The 25,720-nt window shown below is 40.0% G+C and overlaps 1 protein-coding gene across 4 annotated transcripts in view; it reads right to left on the bottom strand.

The window, feature by feature from the left end:
• Positions 1-5,231: 5,231 nt before the first annotated feature.
• MEIS1 (Meis homeobox 1) overlaps positions 5,232-25,720 on the bottom strand; it is a 184,568-nt gene continuing 164,079 nt past the window's right edge. For 2 of the 4 annotated variants that reach the window (XM_081943584.1, XM_081943585.1), the window contains exons 10-13: positions 13,056-13,118; positions 10,865-10,950; positions 10,472-10,567; positions 7,797-7,931 (exon numbers count right to left, since the gene is read on the bottom strand). In XM_081943584.1, the coding sequence (XP_081799710.1) occupies positions 10,509-10,567; positions 10,865-10,950; positions 13,056-13,118 (208 nt within the window). In that variant the 3' untranslated portion in view covers positions 7,797-7,931; positions 10,472-10,508. Of the gene's footprint in view, positions 7,932-10,471; positions 10,568-10,864; positions 10,951-13,055; positions 13,119-25,720 lie in introns of all 4 variants that reach the window. The other 2 variants (XM_081943582.1, XM_081943583.1) reach the window with 1 other exon arrangement.

Here is a 25,720-nt window from a genome sequence, read left to right as displayed (position 1 = left end):
ACACAGTACTTGTGTATCTCCTGACCCCACAATGCACAGTTCAGTTTCATTGATCATCTCTCTCCCCCCCCCACCTCACCCCTCCCCTTATGAGATAATGCAATTACAAACATCAATAAGGAGCTGCAAGGGGAATCATTATGCGGTGACAGTGATAAATGACGGTGCAGAAATAGCATGCTTTTTTCGAACAATCCAGGCGCTCAGGGGCTTTGGGGGGCTGAACACAGTCACCAAGGAAACAGATGACATCCAAAATGGCACCAAAGGAAAAAAATGAGCAGTCTTTTCGTCTCCCCTCTCCTTTCCCCTCCCCTTTTTCCAAAGAGTTAGTTTTGGCTTTAGAAACAGCTGCCACACAGGCATTTAGATTTCACACATTAAAGCCCTGGAAGATTTTCTCCGTCCACTACACAAAATACAAAGCTGCTGACTGCTTAGGAGTTTATTAACTACCTTGCAGGAAGATACTTCGCAAAGCCTTTCAAAGCAGACCTCCCGCTATCCGTCTTTTGGGGCAAATATTCTGTGCGGCTAGAGGGTTCGGTTCTCTCTTTCACCTTCGTCGCCCCATTTTCTCTGTTCTCCCGCCCCGCCCCCCGCCGCCTTTTACACAAAGGCACATTTACAAGGAAAAAGTACCCTCCTTGTAATAGTTGTGTGTTTTTATAAGCAAAAAAAAAGTGTAATCTTCCAGATACTGGCTGAAATCCCAGCAAAGTCACACGTAGAAAAGGAGAAAACGCAGGTATATCACACGGGCTAATTCCAGGAGGGGAAAAAAGCAAGTTTCCAAAAAGGTTCAGATACAATCTTTCACACGAATCTCCTCGAAAGGGGAGAGTGAGTGATAATCGTACCCCTTTTCTTGTCCTTGGAAGCCCTCTGATATTCATTTTATTGGGGATTTAAAGCAATTCAGAGAAATTCCCTTTCCTGGAAAACTTTCGGTTCCCATCAAGGTGCTTGAGCTGGAAAGGAAAGTCTCGAAACTGCCCGAATGAATAGCTGTTTATTTTATGTACTACTGAAGGAGGAAGAGAAAAACAAATATTCATTTAGTCGAACTAGAATTCGAACAAAATCTAAGCCTGTCCTCGGTTCATTTACCTTTTGTTAGGCTCGAGTGAATTCGCGCGTATACGGCCCGCATATTATTTGAGTTTGGGCTCAAAGAGAGGTGGTGTAATCAGCCCAGAACGGCTTCATTCTGTTAACTTTACGAGGGGACACCCATACCCTTATAAAATCAGGCAGCACAGTAGCACCTGAGAAGTACAAAAACTACCTAAGGAAATGTGCAATTTTGCGAATATGGGCGCGACGGATTATTAAATAATTATTTATCCATCCACCACCTCGCATTTGGAGGAAAGAAGGGAAAATCTAAACACCTCCGCCCAAATGCACACAGCACTTTCCTACATTCCTCTCGGAGGTCTCCGCCGCCTGGAGATGAAGGGGCAACCACCCACCGCCCACGTCTTAGATTTGGGACCGGGCAGCAAGGAAGAATAGAGCACTCGCTTTAGCTTTGTTTTCCGGGACACTTCAGTGACTTTCGCCGGAGACTGACACTTGGCTGGAGAAGCTCCAGCCAGCTCCCCGCGCGCGTTTTTGGGGGGGATTCCTCGAAGCCCACGCACATTCACACGTCCTCGCGGTTGCGACACTTTCGGGAGGCAAGCGGCGAGGCGATCAAACGTGAGGCGACAACTCTTGAATTGTCCACATCGACCCTGCTTTTTACCTGGCAGAGCCGACAATTATTTGTTCGGGCTCCGCGTCTCCCTCTCTTACCACAGCCACACACGGAGGCACCGCGCGGAAACTTGCACAAGTGGAAGCCTCCCGTCACAGCGAACGGGATTCTGGCTTTCGCTTCCTCTGGTCCCCGAAGTGCCCTCAGGGAGGGTTGAGAGTAGACGGCGGGGGGAAAGTCCAAGGCCAGGAGGGCCCGGACGACAGGATTGGACTCCGGAACGAGAAGCGGAGGCCACGGAGACTTTGGGGTGAAAAGAGGGGGACTCGCTCTCCCCGCGCTTGCGCTTTCTCCGGGGAGGCTGCGGGCGGAGTGGGTGGCAGGATAGACACAGACCCAGTTTGTGATGGGGTGGTTAGAAGGGATGGTGGGGGGCTTCCCACAGCCCGACTGTCGTTTTTCGTAACAGGGACGAATTGCAGACGACCTGCTCAGAGAGTACGGATAGGTCTCCCTTTTTCCTGTGAGGCCCGTTTCCTTCACTCTTTTTCGCGTTTCGGGGGCCAGAGCGAAAGGAGTTTCGCAGGGACCTATTTTTAACACTTCGTCCGGGTTTCTTGATTTTGGGGGTTACCGGAGTCAAACCAGACAGTAAAAACAGAGACCACGCTGGAGCCGATATGAGCCCCAATTCACTTCCGACCAACCACGGCTTTGCCTTTCAGGCGATTTTTTTTTCTCTTCAGACGCCTGGCGACCAGAGTTGCGTCTAAGGAAAGAGAACTGGGGGCTCCTTTGCACGACTCCCAAGAGCTCCGCCTCTTATACCTGAGAAGAGAGCCCGGTCAGGGACAGGGACTGGCCAGTTCACCTTCCGTGGCTTGGGGCCCTCCCGCTCCTCCCCTTAACAAACCCCTGAGGGGGACTTGGCTTTGTAACGAGCAGGGCACGGCGGGGGCGTACGACGCAGCCAGCCTCGCTTTCCTCAGGGGGAAGAGATGGCGGCAATTGCAGAAGCGCCAGGCTCGACCTACCCCCAGATGGCTCTCTCGCAGAGGCACGCACGCGCGCGCGCAGGCAGGCAGGCCACGCACGCACGCACGCTAGCGCTTCTCTCTACCAAGCACGGGGGGGGGGGGGGGAGAGGACGAGGGACTGGTTTTAAGTGCTGATCTCTGCTGAAGATGAGCGGCCGGCCAGTGTTACTCTAAGCCGGACCTACAATTTAAGTAATACTTTGTTGATTCAAATCAACCGCCCTCACTCCAATCTTGGAACACGTGCTTGAAACGTTGTAAGAAAGCAGTTAAACTTGGGGGGAACGTCCAAACACGGCCGCAAGTCTCAAAGTGGCCGTCCCACGTTTTTTTTTTTTTAAGCAGCCCCTTCTCTCCCCTACAACGCGCACCGACTAGGCGGACGGTTCACTTCTTCATTTCTTTCGACACCAGTTCATATTAATAATATACAGCAGCCGCGACAAGCAACGACTGAAAAAAAAATCAGCCCAGGAGCCCCACCGCGCATGCGGCCTCGTCTGACAATCTCGCAGGGAAGGGAAAGCGGGGGAAGGAAGGAGGGAGGGAGGCAGTGGGTTGTTTCCCTTCCGCAAAGCAAAACAGAAAACTTTGTACGGTGTATTTTTTTTCCCCGGGAGGGTGAGGAGAGGGAAATAGTTCCGCGCTTGGTCGAGCAGGAATGGAAACAGCCCGAGGATCGACGGAGCAGCGAAGCAACCACGCCAAGTTTTCCTCGGTCGACGACTTAAAACGATTTCCATGCGCAACCGCAAGCCAATCCCTTGCAAGAATGCCCACCCCAAATTTTATTACCCTCAGCTAGAGCGGACTCTCTTTATTTCAGACCGGAGGTTTGGAAGGACGGAGGTAGAGGAATATTGGGAAAAGGAAGGCGAGGGAATCGTTTTTCCAAATCCCCAAAAGATGGCAGTCGAAGCTGGCGTTCCGTCTCCTTTGGCTCTGCAGCGGGTGGCAGCGAGAGGCAAAGAAAAGGAAGGGAGGAAGGTGGAAGACAACTGATCTGTTTTCAAATGAATCCCTCCAGAGATTTTTCCGGGCACACAAACTCTTTGGGCTGCAAACAAGAGATGCATTTCAACTCGATCGCTTCCTGGGCCCCCGTCCCACCGCGCGAGTGCCGCAAATGGGCCGAAGAGGCGCGAGTCAGAACTTTTTATCTAGCGATGCCCTCGCTCGTTCCAGCCCGCGTCCACACCCCGATATGGACCTACGTTAATCTCGATCACTTTACGGTGGACAGATCCATCTCAAAACTTTTGATTCCCAGTTTGGGGGGTGGGGGGAAGCGAGCGAGGGGGAGCCGGCGGCAAAGTAGAACCAGACAGAGAAAGAGTAACAGGCGGCGCCTTCTTTTTTTTCCATATAGGGTAACTGGGTGTCCAAAGAGAGAATAATCTCCTGTTATTTATTTTCCCCTTTTATTTCCAACAAATCTTAGAGGATGAATTGCGGTCTGGTTGCCAAAAAAAAAAAAAGGGGGGGGGAGTGTGATAAAGAGGGGAGGGAAGAAAAACCAACTTCTCTCCCTTCCCCCAGCCCTCTCTTCTGTTGCTGCTGCCTTCGCTTTGAATGTGGGTAACTAGGAAACAGCCAGCAGCCTGAGAAGGCGGAATTTCCAACGTATAAAATGTTCTTAACGGAGCCATTGAGAGTGTGCAATAAGGCGTGAGGGGGAACTAATCTCTCCATTTAAATGTTTGTGGCAATTTTATCTAAATGAATTTTAATGCTAAACGAGGGATAATTCCCTATTTGTAACCCGTTTACTTCTCTTTCCTTTGCCTGTAAAAGCCGTCTAACATCATGTGACGAACAATAATAAAACAAAAAAATATTCTTTGAGAGTATTATTCATTAATGCGCTATAATTGCAGCTGATTAAGAATAACCGCCAAATGTGGCTTCCTTGGTTATATTTTTCGAGTAAAAAATAACTAAATGAAAGGGGGGGGGAAATCTTAAAGAGGAAAAAAATCCCTCCAAAGCTTTAATAGCACATACATTTTTTGCTCCATTCCTGAAAATAAAACATGGGCAAGGCTATCGAGACCTAACTTTGGCAGCAAATGTATTCCTAATTTTTCTTGGTATTGCAGGGATAAGAAAGATACCGGTAGATCCCTAGCCATCTCTAAAGTTGGAGGGAGCTCCTTTGAGCAAAGAAAGGCTGAGAAGGACCTAAACATTTGATGTTCTTAAATCACTGATTGGTTGGCAGTTTCCTAGACAGCCACGCCCCTCCCTCTATTAATGCAAATGACTCGATTTTGTTGGAATATATCCGAATCACTTATCTGTACGATCTAAGTGGCTGTTTCAACATCAGTGCAACTTAAGGCATTGTGATTCTCAGCTTCAACACATACATCAGATAACAAAATCCCCCCTCCCCAATGGATAAAGTAAGCAAATAGTAATTAATTGCTAGCAAAGTCACACTCTGAAAACTGCATGTCTTCCAATAAGAGAGACAGAGAACACAGAAAATGAAATGACTCGATTTTTTATGGCTATACAATAAAGCTTCAAGTCAGGCTCTGAGCAGAAAGAAACTGCTTTATATAGGAATAGTTAGTTATTTGTTGGGCTTAGTCGCAGGGCTTGTGTCCAATGCTAGGTTCAAATTCTGGACAGTGGGGAGTGTGTACAGTGGGGAGTGTGTATCTCCTACAAGCAGATTGTGCTGTTTAATCCACTGGCTTTTCTTTAAACATTTGAGATGTTAGCTGGATAGAGTGGGAATGCTCTCCTAAGTGCTTCAAGCAGTAGATAAACCAATCTATCAAACTTTGCCTAGTAGTCACCAAACAACTGGTCTCCCTTTTAAATCTAAACAGGGAATTGTTACGGTGGTTTTATGGGGTGACATCTGTGTGAATGGCAGACATCATAGTTCTCACCACTGAGGTCTTTTGTTCCTATCAAGCAGTTTACCATTAAATCTTTTTAAAAATAGGATATAATTAGTTTGCCTTAGTGAAAGTTCTTCTTTTTTCCCATGCCCTTAGGAAACTTTCTATAGCTGTAATATTATTTAGAAGAAAATTATAAGGTATTGTAAACCTGAGCATGTTATTTGGTTCTAGTTAACCTGCTGAGCAGAATATAAAACTATGCTGGAAATTTGGTCAGTATTTCTATCTACAGCAACCAGATTCGTTTTTGAACATTTTTAAATGTTAAATACAGATTTTTAAAGTGTAACATATTTTACTATAGTATATGCACTAATTCTGATATAATTACTGCCTTTTTTTTGTAATTAACATTTTGAGGAGTAAAATTTAACTTATGGTACATCCTAGAGTAATTTAATTCAAATAACAAATATATTACATAACAGCATTGATTAATCTGGTGCAATTGTTTTTTTTTAATTTGGAATTGCTAGCGTCTAATAAAGATTTGGAAATCATTTGAAAATAAATAAATGGGACTAGGAAAGTTCACCATAAAAATATTTTACTTTAAAATATATTACTCAAGCTGCCTAGTGCTAAAATTATTTTGAGAGAGTGAGACTGGAATAGTTGCTAGCAAATTGCTACAATTTTAGAGGGCTTGGGCAGAAAAAATAAAATTTTCAAGCAGTTGAGCCAGCGTGACAAAAATAATTTGCTTTTATTTTAGATTCAGTTTCATTACTGCACTTGAACTACTACAGCTGGGCTTTGAGTTATTGTACAATCCAAACAGTTTCAGTCAGAAACTCTAAGACTTAATGTGCAATGATTATTAATAATAATTGGCTCCTTGGTTTCTTGATAGAAAAAAGGCTATCAACAAGCATTTGCTTAACCACAACAAAAGTATAATTAGCTTATCCCACTTAGTAAATCTGTATGCATGCCAACTCATACCAAACTGCTACTTTTACAAAAAGAAAGAAAGAAAGGAAAGAAAGAAAGAAAGAAAAGAGGGGGGGGGAAGCAATAATACAGTTCTTTTTGCACAAAATTTATTTACAATGTATACATATATGCTCCATGATGGGACTATGGAAAAATGCACGACTGATGCTTTGCCAAAAAAATAAAAATAAAGTCAACATAGTAAAAATAACTCTTCAGTTCATGGTTTGAGAGGCATAAAACAGGAAGTGATGTAGGTGGTTGTAGGCTGCTGCTTCATGGGGATAATGATGCTCTGATGTGACAATTAAGGTCAAACACACTTTTCTCTTGGTTTCCATGCCTCCTCCTACCAGTCTCCTTAAGACATTGCCTGCAACAGCTGATTAATCATTGTTGAGGACTGCAGTTTTTCCCATCCTTCCTGATTTACATCTGTTCAGGCCAATTCAAATATGGTGAGTAAATGAATTAGACATGCAAATTCACGCCCCAGGCAGGGAGGGGGGAAAGAGGGAGAGAAATAGAGAGAGAGAGAGAAATAGAGAGAGAGAAAAAAAAACAGAAATACAGAGTGCATGGCTGAAATCCTAGGATAGAAGAAATGTTCTTCTGCCTGACATAGATATTTTAATGCTCTAAAACTCCTGCAAATAAATCTTTTTTGTCATTTGCAGGATAACTGTAAGGCCTTTTTTTTTTAAAATGTAAGGAGGCTTCTGCAGGAAGTAAAGAGTTATGGAAACAACACACATAGTGTGGAAAAAAATTCACATTTTTTTTCTTAAAAAATCTATAAGAAAGAACGTAATATGGATAACAGAATAATAGCATTTTACAATATTCGACTCTGTTGCCTTATATAGTTATTTTTCTTGTCCCCAGAAGTTGACTTCGGTTGGTGTGTTTTTCCTGCTTTTCAGGGTCCCTATAAAGACAATCTGATTGTTCCTTGGTCCAAATTAGATGCCAAGAATGGAACTCCATTAAGTCATGGTAGAACGACAATATTTCAAATTTGCCGTTCATGAAAATAAAAGTATATTCCTTTAAGTTACTGAGCATGAATGTCCATCACTTGTCCACTCATTGCTGGATCTCCTGTATTGAGCATGGTGGGGCTAGTCGCTGACATCGGCATTCCAGAGTGGGGTGGTCCACCATGCATCATCATTGCTGGGTGGTGGGGGTGTCCCGGAAGGTAAGGATGCATGGGGGGGCCGTGACGCAACTGTGCTGGATGGGGGGGCATCTGGGGTGGTGTATAACTTGGCTGTCCCATTGTCATGCCCATTGGACCACCCCGAGACACATAATCCCCTGGCATACTTTGCAGTCCTGGGGGAAAAGAAAAAGAGAAACTTGTGAATATCAACTTGGATGGGTTGAAATACAGCAATCCTGTTCACAGGTGGTCCTTGTTTAGCAACTGCCTCTTTTAGCCACTGTTATGGTGGTGATGAAAAAGTAACTTTACCACCGAGCTTCACAATTATGACTTTCACAGGTCTGTGAAGCAAAGGAAAGTAGATTGTAAGCACAGTTGCAATTTCATCTTGTGACTGCTTCATTTAACAACCGAGGGTGTCGGTCCCAACTGTGGTTGCTAAACAAGGACTGTCTCTGATCTGGTCAAGGCCTTTTTTGTACTGAAACTATGCTTAGAGAATTGAACCACTGGAAAAACAACCCATTTACACATATACTAAAACAAACATTTGTGTATAGTACCCCCCCCCCAAAAAAAAGAGGATCACTATTACATTTAGAAGGTAATCTTTTGCAGAATGGAAAGTATAACCTAAGCTTAATATATACTGTAAGAACTCTGTGAACTATATACTATGAAACATTTTCAATAAAAGAAGCTTCTTGTCTGTCCTTTAAGAGTTTGTCAGATGCATGCATGTGTCCCACAGAAAATAATCCTCATGCCTATAGTTGATATGGACAGAAAATGTTTGACATCAGTTCCTGAATACAATTTTCTCTGATTTTTAGAAACAATCTCTTTTGGATAAAATATAATGAAATAGAGTTGTTTGCAAGAAATAATATGGTGTTCTGAGCAGGATAACTGGTTTAAGTAACTTCAAACATCATTCCTGGTTCCTTTTTTTATTTAGGCTACAAATGATTTTTTTTTAAAAAGTGCTGAGGCACATGGCCTCCTATCTTGCTGAAATTGATACCATGATAAAGGATGGTTTCTAAATCAAACCTGTTGTTTTAAAATGCACAAAACCCAATAACCGATATCAATTAATTCCTTCTTTGAGATCGTTTTTATCGGAGGGAAAAAAAGCAGAGCTCAGTCAACCTTTCAGTGATTTTTAAGAACAATAAGAAAAAAAATGGGCCTAAGACAATCAACCTCCAGCTTTCGGTAGGCCTCTGCCTTCTGCATGGATTGCTGTACTTGATGGAAACTGACAGATGTATTGTTTCTGAGAGCTATAAGCTCCATAATCATCAAGGGTGAAAGGCATAGCTCTATTGCTAAGTAGATTCAATTGGCTTGAGTTATAAGTAATAGTGCACTGTGAATTCTATGAACACCTTAGAATCAGGTCTCCAGACTCAGGCAATGAACCGCTGCTTAATCTAGCCTAAAGGAACATTTTTGAACTAATGAAAATTGGTTATAAAATATACTGTACTCACAGCTGTTTAATAAAAAAGGATGATTTTTGTAATAACCTATTAATTTAATTGGCCACAAAGCATAAAATACATCATTTAAAATTTAATTGACCTAGAAAGTAAGAAACAATATTGAAATTAACTAAGCTAGAAAAATGTCCATAATGAGATAATAACCTAGTTGCATTCCCAAGCTGACCCGGAATGTTTTCACAGCTATTGGTAAAAACTTGTTTTTTACTAACATTTGCAGAATGGCTGGGAAGCAGCATCTACCCTGGTAATTTCTAATGGTATGGTAAGTACTGAGAGGCATGTAGATGCCAGGAGCAATGTTTCCACTTTTACAGGGGTGGGTGGGGGATGAAACAACTCTGGGAATATTTAATATGCACTGATATTTTTTACATTGCCTTATTATTATTATTTTAAACAGCCCTTTTTCTTTTAAAAGACAAGAGCAAAGAACTGGGGCAGTGTTTGCAGGCTTATTTCACTAGGCTTGCCACTGAAGATTGCATTAATGATCTCTATTTTAGTACATTGAATAAGTCAAATCCATTTGTCACACTGCAACTGATGGCATACTTAATTTGGATATAGTCAATTAGCCTGGGCTAAGCTCCATAGCCTGCTGTGCGCACCTCGGTTTGGTATTCTCTTTTTTTCCCTTTGCCCTGCATAATCCCATTATGATAGCCAGACAAAGAGAAATAAAACTTTTAAAAAAGTTTCACAATTACAGAACTGCGTATCCTGAGTGAAGCTTCTGTTTCTTCTACCTAAAAAGAAGTTTCTGTTTTAGCTTTTTGGTGTCTTGCAGGTTAGTGTAGAAATGTAACTCATGCATCAACTGTGGTTAGACAGATTTATGACACTTTGGGGACATGCTCTTTCGTCTCCTTGCACTGCTGCAGACTGCTTACATTTTGCAAATCAGTCTGTTACTATGACAACTCCTCCCCTCTCTCTCCTCTTGGCTGTTTCTTGTTTTGTCATGTGGTCAGTACTGTATAATAGCAACATACAGGGATAAATGTACATCATATACAGTGCTTTCTAAACTGAAAGCTTGATCAAAAGAGAGAGAGTGAGAGAGAGAGAGCATAGAGAAACCAAGAATTTCATGGGAAGAAATGAGCAAGCATGAAACTATGGGCAAGGAGAATGTAAGAAAAATGCAAGAAGGGAAGAATCCAGAACATAGTGAAGATAACGACCCCATTTGTACTTACTTCCCCCTTGCTTTGCGATTGGTTAACTAGATGAAGGTTACATGTAGTGCCATTGCCCCTCCATGCCCATATTCATGCCCATTCCACTCATAGGTCCTAGAAGGGAGATAAAAAAATCCAAGAAGATGCCAGAGAATGAGCAAAGTCAACAGATAGTGCCAAAAGACCCTTAAAACACAGATATACCAGAGGCTCAAGGAATATTCAGACATTAAGAGTGGAAAAGATCCCTGTCTTGTCCCTAGGTCATATTTCAAGTGCACCAGAAGACAGGAAAAGGCAAGGCAAGGCAAGTGCAGCAGAGGATGAGGCAGAGTTACCTGTGTTTACAGTGTGAAGAAATGGCATTGTTGACACATTAGGACTCGGAGGAAAGTGCATGGCAACTCTTACCTGGTGCTCTGATTCCCATGTGCTGTTGACCATCCATCACAAAACCTCCCATTGGTTGTCCATCTGGATTATAAGGTGTTCCTTGGCTTACTAAAAAGGTGCAGGAAATTGCTTAGTATCTCTTTATCAGCAAAATGATCAGTTGTCTTGGAAGGAACTGATCAGTTCATTTCCAGACACATTGGAAGTTAAAGTTATTGCTATTGTGTCAGCTGTTTTAATTGAGAAACAGTTATTTTTTTATATACCTTCCTCATCCAAAAATGCAAACACACTATATTATGACTATATTTTCTGAAACAGGCCTTACAAAGCTGGATCAGTGGTCTTCCAAATTGATTTTCTATGCATGTACACTAATAATGCAACTGCAAACTAGTGTTCTTTTACAACTTTTCTCAATCTGAATCTATCCAGGTATTTTGATCTGTAATTCTTGTCAGTCCTAATAATAATGGCTTGTAGTTAGAAAAGTGGAATTTGCAAGTTTAAAAAAAAACACCTATAAGGCCCTGTTGGAAATAATGAATTAATGTTTATGAGAGTCTAGTAAAGGTTTTCAATTATCCCTAAACCTGCTTTGTGTAGCAGTTAGTCATGTGTGGAAACACATTTCTCATTAATGTGTTCTTTTTTTTTAGATAACAGAATTTGCATTCTTTCAGATGTGCATAAGAATGCATGGGCATAGAAGACCCATGTCTGCTCAAATACATCTATACAATCTCAATGAAAAAAAGATTGGTAATACTTGGCTGGGTCAAAAATTATTCCTTCCCCCATTTCAATAAAAAACATTTATTGCTTGGGACCATCTCTCTGCCATAAATGGAGATGGCTGGGGAAAGCGGCTCACATTTTGGAAGAATATTAGATAATAAATAAAAATTCCAGAGCTGCTGTTGGGGGAGTGGGGGGTGGGGAGGAGGGCTAGCAGTTAAAAAAACAACCCTATCACCGCTTTAAGCAGAAGCAGGGTTGCAATAAGTAACCTGCGGTTTTTCTTATTGAGAATGGCAATGGCTTTCTCTATGGACCATTCTCTCAACGAGAAATGCCATGTGTTGCTGAAGAAGCAGCAATTCCTTTTTCATTTCCTTCACATATCTGTTAGGCTAGGCTCCTTGGAAAATAGAACAAGAAATTTATCCCAATGCCATAGCGCATGAAAAGATTTTAGGAATGTTTTCATCAAGTCGACAAATGCTGAAGAATTCCGGGGTGAATAATATGACCTCAGTCTATCTAGATGTTTATAGTTTAAATCATCAGACTTTGAAATGCATGCAGAGACCATGGCATGGCACCACTAGCTCCACTCTCCTCTTAAGGTTTTGCTCCAGTCACTGCAGGGCATTTTATGATTCTTGTAGATTAATCGGGAAGATGTACAGATACTTAACCAATGTTTAAATAATCTTTAAGAGTAGATAACCTTGGCTAGTCTTGCTAGTATTTCTTCCCTGAAAATAATCACACTGCAAATAATGCCTGGAAGATACATTCTTATATTTGGCAATAACATGGAAAAATAAACATGTAGAATTTCCAGAACGAATTAAAGCCTTGCTATTTTTAAGCTTGACAGAAGTCAGTGTGATGATTATAAGGTTCATACATATCAAAATACAGATACCCCAAAGTGAAAGATAAGTGGAAGATACAGATGCAAAAACCTTCGTCACTTAAAAAAATCAGCACAAGGTGAATTTTAAGATTCTAACAAAACATGAAAAGCTAGATAAGTTGCCTTTCTTTATTAAAGCACATGTAGTTCTACCTTAACTGAATGTCTTTGAACTTTACTGAATTCCACAAGCACCGTGACCCTTTTGCCCTTTGGACAGGTAATAAAGTTTACAACAATTCCACATCTAGCCATGCACCAGGGAGTGTCATAATAGCAGAAATAGCTGGGAAGAGATATTTTTAAAAAACCAATAATGTATGTGTGGTATTAAGATTCAGTAAGCAACCATGTAGTTTATGGCTGACAGGATATGTTTATCTCCAAAATATGCTCAATTGTACTAAATCCACTAACTTTGAAATAAATCACAGTAGACTTTGTTTTAATTGTCAAGCCATTCTCTCCATTATTTCCCAATTATTTACCAAGAAGAGATCTCCTGGTGCATGGCTTGTGAACGTTTTCTATCAGCAAGACAGGGCTACAGTTAATATTGAAAACTTGCCTGCTCGGTTGGACTGGTCTATCATGGGCTGAACTATCCTTCTTCTAGCATTAATAAACCTGGAACAAGAAAAGAGAGTGAACTGTTATTTTTTTTTAAAAAGCCCCCTATGCTTGTATTCAGCACTTGGAAGATGGTTGGTATATGTTCCCTGGGAGTTAATTTTAGTGTACATTCAAATGCTGAAAAACTCGTAACCTCTCTGATGACCTCTGAAAATGCAAGTTTGGATTGTGAGTTGATTTATGCTGGCCTCCCTTTGCCACAGTTGGACACTTTTATTTCATCTTTTCATGGGGGAGTTAGCAGAATTTTCAGGAAACAAGATCAGTTTAATTCTTTTCAATTCAGATTATGCTGAGGGAGGGGGAACTGGGTGAGAAAAAGATGCCAATCCATAAAAGCATTCATTCCCTTTCCCACTCACACTTAACGTAATTAGCAATATTTTTCTAGCAAATTTTCATTTCTTCCCTTCATTATTTTATCAAAATCTTCCTTGCCTCTTCCAATCATAATTTTGTTGTAATGGTTTTATTGAGATAATGAACTGTAATGGTAGTTCACCATCAAATAAGAACATGTCTGGCATCTTATCTCCAGCAGGCCACATTGCTTTGGACAACCTAACAATCCATTTCTTCTATACAGTATTTATTTTTTCTTTTCTTTCTGCTTCTTACGCGAAGAAGCATAGAGGGTATCATAGCTATACAATGATGGAACTTTTTTTCCCTCCTGCCAAGTCTGAACATTTAAAACAATCAATTTATGAAACTTTAATAAGTGTATCACAGAACTAGACTGGGTTGAGGCAACAAGTGACCCGGGTTCAGATAAAGCATAGTTAAAATTTGTCATTTGAATTTATATTCTAATGAACCCTTCCTTCATTCATTCTGGAACTATTATTAAAAAAAAGAGAGATTATTACAGTACAAAGTAAAAGTAGTTAATTAGAGCTAACTGAACTTAATTGTATTTTATACATAACTATTCAGAAGTGATTTCTTCTACATTTAATGATTTTATTTATAGAAATTAAAATAACTATTGTAGTTATTAATAACGTAAATGTAAAGTCCAAATTAAATGACATCCCTTCATGTGTATCCATGATAATAGTATCTCATACTTTTCTTCATTTTCATACAAATATTACTGAATATTAACACAGCAGAAAGGATTTCTGGGGCGTCTATCTTATCTTAAATCTTATCTTAGATCGTCCTTTTTTTGCCTGATTGAAATATGACACACTCTTCAAGAATGAAAAATAAAATGTTAGAATGGAAATTAAAAAAAACACACAAAGTTTCAGCTTTTGTTGCTGGCTATTTCATGTCTATTTAAAACCACTGAACTTTGTTTAGGCCTTTTATCCCCGCTACTGTGACCTGATTTTAAATAACATTTCTGCTTGATATTCCCAATCCACAAACCAGCCATTGCCATCTAGCTTTAAACAGAGGGGGAGGAAAACAACAACAATGAGGCTTGAATTTTAAGTGTCCGCTTCCTTCCACACAATAGTGAACTGGCTAGAATCTTGAACACCAATCCCATGCACAACACTTTTAAAGAATGTTGTTTTTATGGTACCAAACTGTCCTATCTTCACTGATTCACTGAAATTAAGAATGAATTTTTAATTAGGCTTTATTTATTTATTGTTAATTATTTATCTCGGTAATATTTCTGTATGCCATTTGTTTAATTTGTTCCTGCTATGTTTGCAAATATGATATCTCATGCTGCTACCCCAGTCATAAAGGTTACACCTATAAAACTCTGCTGTGAACTTCCATTCCTTTTTAGATAAAAGCGAAAATGCAAACTCTTAGGTCAAATCATTGGATAGCTGTTTGTATTAAGCACAAATATCAAACTGGTCAGCAAATATTTCCATAGTTCTTCTCTCATTGGGAAAAACCACAGAATAAACAATTAAAACTATTTTTCTTTTTAATGAGTTATCATATATTACCCCTAATTTGAAAACTGTCAGAAAATGATTTCCATGCAAATTTTCAAAGGAAAATTACAAACTAGCGGTTTCCCCCCCACCACCACCACTTATCATGAAGTACTATCATACAATTGATTTTTCCACCATAGATACCCTTACCTATAGAAGGCAATTTTAATTTCCAGGCATAGAAAACATCAGGTGTGCTATTAAGAGTAATGTATGTTTATGCTTCCCAGTTTCCTGAGGACCTCACTGTGTCAAGTAGCTTAGTTGATACACTTAGTTGATGCCCTCAGACAGAAATCTGTAAAATAGCATTCTCCAAACTGGTGCTCTTTAAAGATGTAAGATACTAACTCATACTATTTAGACTTTTAGATTTTTTTTAAGTAGATAACTCAACGCTGTGAACCAGTGGTGAGTTTCAAATCCCATTCCAAATCCCCCCATAGTCTTATGCAAACATCTTTTAACTGTGCCTCAGGGACAGGGATACAGTAAAGAACTTGCTTTACCTCTTGAAAAGCAGCACTTACGGTACCTCTATCTGTTTAGCAGCCAGGGTGGGTGTGTGTGTGCGCGCGCGCATGCGCACTACAAAAGCAAACAGTATCACAATAATTGTGGCTGCAAACCCGGAAATTATATAAACTCCCACATTTATGTTAAAAATGGGTATGCTGATAGGGTGGTATGCCTATTTGCTTTAATGGTCCGATTCCCCATCAGAACAGGGACTGATTTTTATATACCTTGTTAGCCTGGGTCTTCTCTGCTGGGAAAGACTTCCCATTTGTGGCAGTTGGGACTCTGATTTTAAACAATCCTAGATCAATAAGGTCTCCTGCTGGAGAGATGGGGTACTTATGTACTTATGTATTATTAAGTACTTATGGGGTACGGTCTATCAGTTTAGGAGGTCACCTGAAAGTATTTTGCCTCCAGACCAACAGCATCTACAAGCTAATATTGCTTAGAATCCATTTGGAATACAGTAATTCTCCTAAAAATATAAAGTGGGAAACATTGTATGATCAATAGATTCAAGTCTATTCTCCATGAAATCTTCTATTGGAAGCAATCTGCAAGACCCCCTTTTCAAGAAGAAAAGACCCTATCATCTGTGTTCTGTGACAATATTGAAGCAGAAGTGGGTTGCTGCCGGATCGGCCGAACCAGTAGTAGTGGCGGAGACGAGAGTCCCCGCACGCCCACCCGGATGCTTCTGCGCATGCACAGAACATTGCACGCTAGCACGATCATACCTGAACTGGTAGTAAAAAAATTAGCAACCCATCTCTGTAGTGAAGCAATATACAGAGGGAACTATAAGCTTATACAACATTACAACACTGATTTCATTAAATAATAGAATAATGGTAACAGTAAAACTAATGATAATACAATTAGATAAAAAGTTTTGGAGACTCATCCAAAACTAGGAATATTTATCTATTCTTAATGAGAAGCATTTAGGGAGCCAGCACAGAATAAAATGCTTGCTTAAGAAAATTTAGAAGACTTAAAATAAATGCTTCTCAGCTCTTTTTAATGAAGATCTATTTTATTGTATTATATGTTAAAGGTATCAGCAACAAGGTTGCCCCCTGGGGGGGAGGGGGAAATTTCAGGTTGAAGCCTTCAAGTGACAAAATTTCATGTTAATACCTTTTTTAATGTAACATTTCCTCTCTGTGATCCTGGACAAGATACAAGTTGAAACATACATGCCATGGCCCTTGGTCTTTTAAATAACATTTCCCACAAAGGCTTAACAGTTTGACTTTCTCCTATGTATTTTGTGTTTAATAACTACTCTGAAAAACAGCCCAAATGTTAGGGTGCCTTCAGGGTGCTTTCAGAAGAAAGAACGTTTTCCTTCTAGCCAAAGTAATAAAATGACATTTTTGCTCCTCCCCCTAGAAGTCAAATGGAGGTCAGCTCCCAATCCTCGATTCTGTTTAAATAAGCTGGTCCAGCTGTTTGTTTCCAAAATACCCTTTAACCTTCTGTTCCATCCTCTCTGCTTTTCTAACAGAACCCTTTATTCTGCATCATAGCAAATTCCAAACACGTATACATTTTAAAAGTATATTCATTAAAGCCTTTCACAATGTCTTAAGTGTGTATCTTAGAAAGCCTATATTTTTAGCTCCCCACATCTTTAATTAAGCAAAACTTCCTTGATAAAAGGAAAGACCCATATATAACTTCCTCCCCTCTACATGCAAATGGTTGAAGTCTCTAGAAATCTGTCTCAGGGAGCTCAACAACTATTTGAATTTCAGTATCTTCAGATCTCACTACATCTTCAAACCTGCCAATAAACTGTTATCTACAAGTTCACATTTTAACTTAAGGGTCCCAAGTCTTAGCAAATGCTATGTAATACCATCTTCTTTCCAAGTAATAGCTTCTGTACCCTTCAACTGGTTTAGCATTTAAACTCTTTCACTTTTAAAAAAAAATATAAAAGACTTGTCTTGGAAATAGTGTAAAAGCTGTATATATTCACAATATGTAAATGTACATCCATGTTTATTTGTAACACAGAGACTTTGGTTAACAATGTTGTATCCATGTAGAAATTTTTCCTCAAGCCAAAATCTCTCAAACACTAGAACTGTTAAGCAGAGTTAAAAGTATAATGATTTTAGAAAAGATTATATTTTACATCAATCTGCCCAAACTGACAATTTTGCATCTAAAGTCCTCCATTATACAATAGCAGGGAAGCAAAGATGAATTAGGAGGAATGAAATATTTAACCATTTTTCCTACCTGCAGATAATAGCTAGTATTCTTCCGAACAAGAAATATTAAACTGAATTATGCTGGTCTATGGCTGTAATAAAGATTTCATTTGAATATTAAACTGACCCATCTTCCCCTTACAGAATACCATGATGTGATGTGCTCTTATAATGTTCTCTCAGTCCTCCTCCTCCTCCATTATTATTAAGTCAAACTTGCTCATTCTAATTTAGGTATCTCTGGAATAAAAATAAAAATCTGTCTCTGGGTCACGTGACACCTTTCAGATTGGGACCCAGTGATGCAGCAACCTAATTTTGAACTTTGATCTTCTGCTTCATTATCACGTACAAGTTTTGTTTCTTCTAATTAGAGGCTGCACATCTAGCAATAACAAAGAAGTTGGCCGTTCTCTTTGTGGCCTGAATCTGACTGCAGAATTACTGTCAGTGTATTAATATTTTCATAGGGTCAAAAAACACTACTAGGATGCCATCATACAGTCTTTACTTTTCCTTTACTTTATTATTCCGGAGCTATCTGCATTGCTGGTTGAAAAGAAAAATCGCAGTCATCCATACTTCTGCTGACTGATTAAAACAAGTACTTCCCTTGCAATCAGTGTCTGTGAAAAGTCACCTTTGCTTAATAATCTTTAAAAGGTTTGAGTTATAATCTCTCTCTCTCTCTCCCCCACCCCTGCCCCCTCAACCTGGGTTTTTAAGAAGCATATTGCCCATGCTTTTGAACTAAGTTTTCACAACATATGGTACTTTCTGGAACTTAAGTCACTAACAGTTTTGTTAGAAATTCCACATTGAAAGCAGAAAAGGGGCTGAATTTAAGCTTTGCACATTTATTTCCCAAGCTTTGTAAAGCAACATAAGCATTCATATGGTAGGAAAGTATCAACTAATCAAATACATGCTATCATACAGCATCCTTATAATTAGGTACTTTTAGTATAATTCTTTTTGTATTTACAACTTCAAAAAATTCCACCTTTATTCTTGCACTTCTAATTGCCTCAAACTTGAAATTCAGCAATTTTAAAAAAGTGTATTACTTTTGGTGTACTAATTTACTTATGTCTAGCAAAATAGTTGTAATAAAAATAATAACATTAAAATCATGTTTATGTTCAAAATGTAAAAATAGTCTTCTGTGTAAAGTATTACTTATTTTGCAGAAGCAATGAACAGATGTTTACTTTTCAATTCTACATATTATGCTGTAAGAAAAACTAGATCACTATAGTTATCTTTATTCAATATGGTTAGTATCTTGCTAGATATAATCACAACATCCTAAAATGAAAACCTAATGTTAAAAGAATTCTAAAAACAACCATTAAAAGTTTTGTTTTAATCTTCAGTTCCACTACTGAGCTGATTGTAATCTGCAACTTCCATTCATTAGCCATCTATGCTTTCAATTCATCTCTTATTTGTAAAATTATGTTCTTAATCTATTCCAAAGAAAGTTGACTCAATGTAAAGTTAAACCTTATGAAGTCATGGTTGGCAGTTTTTCTTGGTTTCAATTCCTTGGAAGTAAATGCAATTCAGGATTTGAAATGCAAGTACATAATTTAAAAACAATAGAAGGCAAAGGAAGAAAAAAAATTCTATCCTTTTCTTAGGATCCATTCAAGAAATGTAATAGAGGCATTAATTTGAATCACAGCAAGTTTATCAATCAGGTTTATCAGTGGTCCCCATCCCATCTTTTCTAGCAATATTGGAATATCTGACAAATTAGTACATTCAACTGGTAAGCAGATTGTGTTAAAATTTAAATATAAACTACAAATAGTGCAAAATACAAAGCTTGTGATTAAAAAACTAACTGAATCATTTGTTGCAAGGCCCTAATTACAGTAGAATAGTGTTTTGCTGTTTTTGACTTTTCAACAGGGTTCTCCAACCCCAGGCTGCAGCCTGTTCTGAACCGGGCTGTGAATAAGTGCATGCACAGCTCCACTTGCACACACAGATGTTTGCACACACAGCTCCATTTGTGCAAGTTTTGTCAATATGTGCCTTTTGAACACTTCAGAAAACTTTCCTATCATGCAGTTTCCCCAAATGCACAGCTCACACTCTGGAGAACTATGCAGAAGAGTGGAGGGCACCATTATTTGTATCAGACCAAGGGGAAAATAGAGACATGTTTGTCAATAGTAATTATTGTTAGCTGACACTCCTGCTACATAGATGAGCACAGGCTTATCCCTCACACAGAATTATAATCACATCAGCATTACACAGTCTTAGAATTATTTTCTCTGTGGAGCTGAGCATATATTGGGTCAGCTGGAGGGGTGCGTTTCAATTTTTTTTGCTACCTATTCTGTGGGCGTAGCCTATTTTTTAGGTGTGGCTTAGCAGTCATGTGACTGGGTGGGCATGGCCAACGTGATGTCACTCATCAGGAGATATCATGGATTGGGTAAAATATGGTGAAGCTCACTTAACAACGTTCTTGCTTAGCAACCAAAATTTTGGGCTCAATTGTACTCATAAGTCAAGGATTATCTCTGCCTTCCTCTGCATGGCAGCCTTGTCCTAGTAAACTCCTTCTCCTTTCTGGCAATTTCCTCTCTGTTAGAGGCATCAAAATAATCCAGACAATGTAAGGTTTCCTGCTGCAGCAAAGGATTAGACTAGATGACCTCTGAGTAGCCTTCTAGCCCTAAATTGCTGTGCTGTCTTTCTTTCTTCTCTCTTTCTTTCTTTCTTTCTTTCTTTCTTTCTTTCTTTCTTTCTTTCTTTCTCTCTCTCTCTCTCCCTCTCTCCCTTCCCTCTGTTGAAAGCAACTAACCCCCCCCCCCAATAAAATATTACTCCCAGAACGGCTCATTCCACATGCCTGCCAGATAGATAATGAGATAATGAGCCTATAGAAAGTTTGGCTCCATTCACAAGCAGGGAATGATGCAAACCCTTTTAGAAACACAAAGCCCATATTGCACAAAACCCCAAATTTCAAAAACATAGAATCATATAAGAGTCCTACATTTTATCCAGTTTGTAGTTCAGATGACCCAGAAACAAACTGCTGAATGTCACTTTGCAAACTTCCTTTCAATTTAAAGCAGGTTTCAATTTAAAGTTTGCAGCATTAAGACTTGTGGACTTTAACTCCCAGAATTCCACAGCCAGGCATGCTCAGTTCCGATTTAAAGCAACAGCATTTTTTTCTACTTTTCTACTGAATCCCGGTTAAAAGTGAGATTTCTTCTTTCTTTTTATTTCTTTTTCTTTCTCCCTTCCCTTCCTTCCTCCTTCTCCCTCCCCCTCTTAGTTTTTAAAACCTCTTTTCCCTTGCCTGAACTAGCTGAAGCTTCTGACAGAGGTTCGGGGGCTTGGCCAAGCCACCATTACTGCCAGTCTGGTACGCCAGATTTTCATTACCTCTTCTGCTGTACCAGACAGGACCGGGAGGAACCCACCTCTTGTCAGCTGCCTCCAAAATCTGTATCAGTGAAACAAGTATAACATTTTTAAGAGATCATTAGTCAACAGAAAACAGAAATAAAACAATCCTATGTGGGTAAGTAGGACATGGGGTCATCCCTGAAAGAAAATGTTCCAATAAAAGATGTTCCACATTCTTCATTCAAAAATAATTCAGGATAATGTCTTAGGCTTTACTTCAAATGCTGCTCTAACTAAAAGAAAGGAAACACTTTCAACAATATATTAAAAATGACAGAGACTAAAAAAGTGGAACACAACAATAATGTACATGTATTAACCCTGGGTATAATGTTAACCCTGGGAATGCTTTCGCTGGTATCATTTTAGTGACTTTCATTGTCCTGTCCAAGTAATCAACTGAACACAAATAAACTAAAGTGCTGTGGTGGGTAGCTAACCGGTTTACTACTGGTTCGCTCGTGCTTGCACGCACATGCAGAGAAGCATCCGGGCGGGTGGACGGAGCCTACTGCCGCCGTCACTATCGGTTCCGCCAAACAGGGCCGAACCGGGAGCAACCCACCTCTGCTAAAATGTATAGAGCAGGTTTTCTCAACCATAGTGTGGAATTCTGGGAGTTGAAGTCCACACATTTTAAAGTGACTAAGTGTTGAGAAACACTGTATAGATGCACACATAAACCCTGTTCCCAACATCCTAGTGTAAGTGTTTTTCTCTACGTTGCTCTGCTAAATGTACAAAAAGCTAGCAAGCAAGCTTGTATGTAAGTTTATTACGGGAAACTTGAATGTACATTCTTGACCCTTACAACACTTTTATTCTGTAAGAATTCAAGCAACTTTATGAATGTAATTGGACACTTAATATCTAGTAAAAGGTAACGTTTCCCCTGTCCAGTCATGTCCAACTTTAGGGGGCATTGCTCATCTCTTATTTCTTAGCCAAGGGAGCCATCGTTGTCTGAAGATGCTTCTGTGGTCATGTGGCCAGCATGACTATATGCCAAGATGCATGGAACGCTGCTACTCTCCCATCGAAGTGGTACCTATTAATCTACTTGCATTTGCATGCTTTCAAACTTCTAAGTGGGCAGGAAATATCTAGTATGGTAGGTTTTCAAAGCAATTTGAGGGTAGAGATTTTTACTGTAGAAACTACATATATTGTGGAAGCAGATGAGGTTATAGGAACACCTGTCTGCTTATTAATTAATTATACCTGGCTCTGTGTTTAATGTGTGTGTGTGTGTGTGTGTGTGTGTGTATCTTTTGAAAGCAGGCATCCAGATTTCATTTTTTTAAATATGTGCCAGTGTGTTCACAGAAAAAATGACAATAAAAGTTATCTTATCTTTATTGGCATCTATTTCAATTTTTGTGGCTTGTGAAAGTGCACAAGATGTTTCTGGAGGTCAGGCCAAATACCTGTTCTTCAAATCTTCTAACCAAGTGAGCCTATGTCAGTAATGGCTAACGTTTTTTGGTTCCCATGCCAAAAGCAGGCGGAGCACAGGAGGGTCATGCGTGGGCATGCCACACCCACAATGCTATCCGTGCGACCCAGCACGCATGCACGTGACTCCCCCATGTGCCTACATGTGTGACCAGCGCTCCCACTTTTGGTGCACTTTTTTTGCCCTCCCCAGGCTCCAGAGGCTTTCTAGGAGCCTGGGGATGGTGAAAACAGCCTCCCCTGCCCCCACCCCAGAGGCCCTCTGGAGGCTTCAGGAACTTCCCTGAAACCTCCGGAGGGTGAAAAAGGCCCTACAAGGAATCTGGAAGTTCAAGAATGGTGACTTCTGGTTTGTCCATAGGGCCATTTTTCGAACTCTGGAGGCTTAAAGGAAGCCTCCGGAGAGTGAAAAACAGCCTCAAAAGAAGGCTGAAGTCAGCTGGCCAGTGTGCGCATATGCACTGGAGCTTACATGGCAACACTTCACATGCCTAACAAATGGCTCTATGTGCCACCTGTGGCACACATGCCATAGGTTCGCCATCACGGGTTTGTGTAATGATTAGTGCTTCTTTAAATAAGGTAACTGTATAATAGTGTATAATCTAGATCAGTGTTTCTCAAACTTGGCAACTTTAAGTCCTGTGGACTTCAACTCCCAGAATCCCCCAGCCAGCATAGCTGGCTGGGGAATTCTGGGAGTTGAAGTCCACAGGACTTAAAGTCGCCAAGTTTGAGAAACACTGATCTAGATAGTGGCATATAATGAGGTTTTAGAAAAGGCAATCTAGTTATAACTACTTCCTTCTGGGGGAAATGTGCCAAAAATATGATGACAATGAAACAAGTGAACCTGGAATTAAGGCAACTAGTTCTATATTTGAGTCTGAAGCTAGATTGAAATTAATTCATTTAGTCAAATATAGAACTAGTTGCCTTAATTGCCAAGTTTGGTGACATATAGACTTTTATACCGCTTCATAGTGCTCTACAGTCCTTTCTAACCAGTTTACAGAGTCAGCATATTGCCCCCAACAATCTGGGTCCTCATTTTATCCACTTTGGAAGGATGGAAGGCTGAGTCAACCTTGAGCCTGGTGATATTCGAACTCACAAATGGCAGTCAGCCAGCAGTCAGCAGAAGTAGCCTGCAGTACTGCATTTTAACTACTGCACTACCATGGCTCAGTATTATGGTACCAACACTATGCTGTTAATATCTAATTCTATGTCTCATTTCCAATGAATTATATGCGCAGGCAGGTTAAGAATTGCGCAGGGACCAGAGGTGGGTTGCTCGGTTCGGACTGGTTCAGGAGAACTGGTAGTGGTAATTGGGCATGGGTTGCTGAACCAGTAGCGATGGCTGACTGGCCACACCCCTGAACCAGCCTGCTCAGACGCTCACCCTGCCTCGCCACATGGATCCAAAGAACTGCCTCTTCCTGTCTTGCGAATAAGCGGCGGCTCTGGGGGTGCCACACCCTCTTTGTTCTTTTTGAGAGCCGCTTTGCAAACAAGGTGCAATAGATGAGGACATAAGAATTCGCTCAGGAGTGAACATGCATCTTGCTGTGCCCACCCCAATGAGCGAAGGAAGCGCCGGCCACAAACCGCCTACCTGCATTCAAACCAGCCCGCCTCCTTCTTGCCACACCAGCTCTCTGGAGGAGGAGGGAAGGTCTCTCCCAAAACTAGTTTCTTTCCTGCCCTCCTACGGCGTCCGTCTGTAGAGGGAGAGCACGGACTGTTTGGCGCTGAGGGAGAAGCAACAGTGGTGGCAGGGAAAGTCTCCCAGCTGGCAAAACAGAAATTTTCACCGGTTCAGTGGGCGTGGTTAGGTGGGGGGGCATGTGACTGAGTGGGCATGTGAGTGATGTCAAGTTGGCCATGCCCACGCAGTCATACGCTCCCCACCTAGCCACACCCACCAAGCCAGTAGTAACAAATTTTGAAATCACCCCTGCCAGAGACAGTTATGGACTGAAAAAGGGGCAACAGGTTGAAATTGAATTTAGATAAATAGGATTATTATGGATGAGTGACTTCCAGAAATTATACATTAAGAGTCAATATGAAAAAGTAAAAGTATTAAGACATGTTTATCCTATATTTAATATTGCATTCTGCGCACTGAAGAAACTTCTTGGATGAGAAGCTAAATGTCTTTAAGGTAAAACAAAGTCCAGTTGCCTTTTGAAAAAGTATCTTTGAGACAACTGTGACCTGAATGACCTTGAATCTTCATAGACATTGCATTCTATCAATGTTGTATACTGTTCAACCAATTACACTGCATAGTAAGGAAGCTCCCTTTGCAGATAAGAAACTAAGTCCAATTGTAAATGGTACGCCTAAGGCTAACATTTTAGGCTTGAGCTACAATCTATCTTGATCCATTCTTAAGCCTCTTAGTTACATTAATAAACACTCTGGTTATTACTGTACTTGCAGATGTGGTCCAAGCCTGTTCTAAGCAATCATACAATATAATTTACTACAACACCTTGTAAACTCAAGTTACCTTTATTATGCCGATGCATAAGCCCCCTTGTTTATGAAATATGAACACCTTAAATCTCAGAGATACTTTATAAATAACTGTGAAAACACAGGATGGCTTTTCACCATCAGCTTTTTCCTCACATGCTGCTTTGATAAAAGGAAAATCCACACTCTGAGGAGTTCTTTCTCCTAAGGAAGGAGGAGATGGGAAACTAATTTTACTAATCAGAATCCACAAACAGCACAAAAGAGTGCCACTGTGACTACAAAAAACAAATCCCTCCATTACTTGCTGCAAGTATATTTTAATCTATTTGCAAACAACTTGATCAATCCTGTTTCTTCCTGAACCATATCAATCTGTCCCAAATCTTCAATCTAGTTTGAATTAATATGCAGAGTCACTATCTGAAAGTATTAACTTTTTTACTTATCTAATTGTTTGAATCATTACTTGCAGGGATTTAAAAATTTTTATTTATTTTTATTGCTATTTTTAAATAAATAGCATTAATTTATTTAAATAAATTAAATA

Source organism: Natrix helvetica (genome assembly GCF_964273705.1).
Source record: "Natrix helvetica genome assembly, chromosome: 2".
NCBI lineage: Eukaryota > Metazoa > Chordata > Lepidosauria > Squamata > Natricidae > Natrix > Natrix helvetica.
Note: the sequence above shows the minus strand (reverse complement) of the source record. Positions and strands in the feature narration are given on the sequence as shown.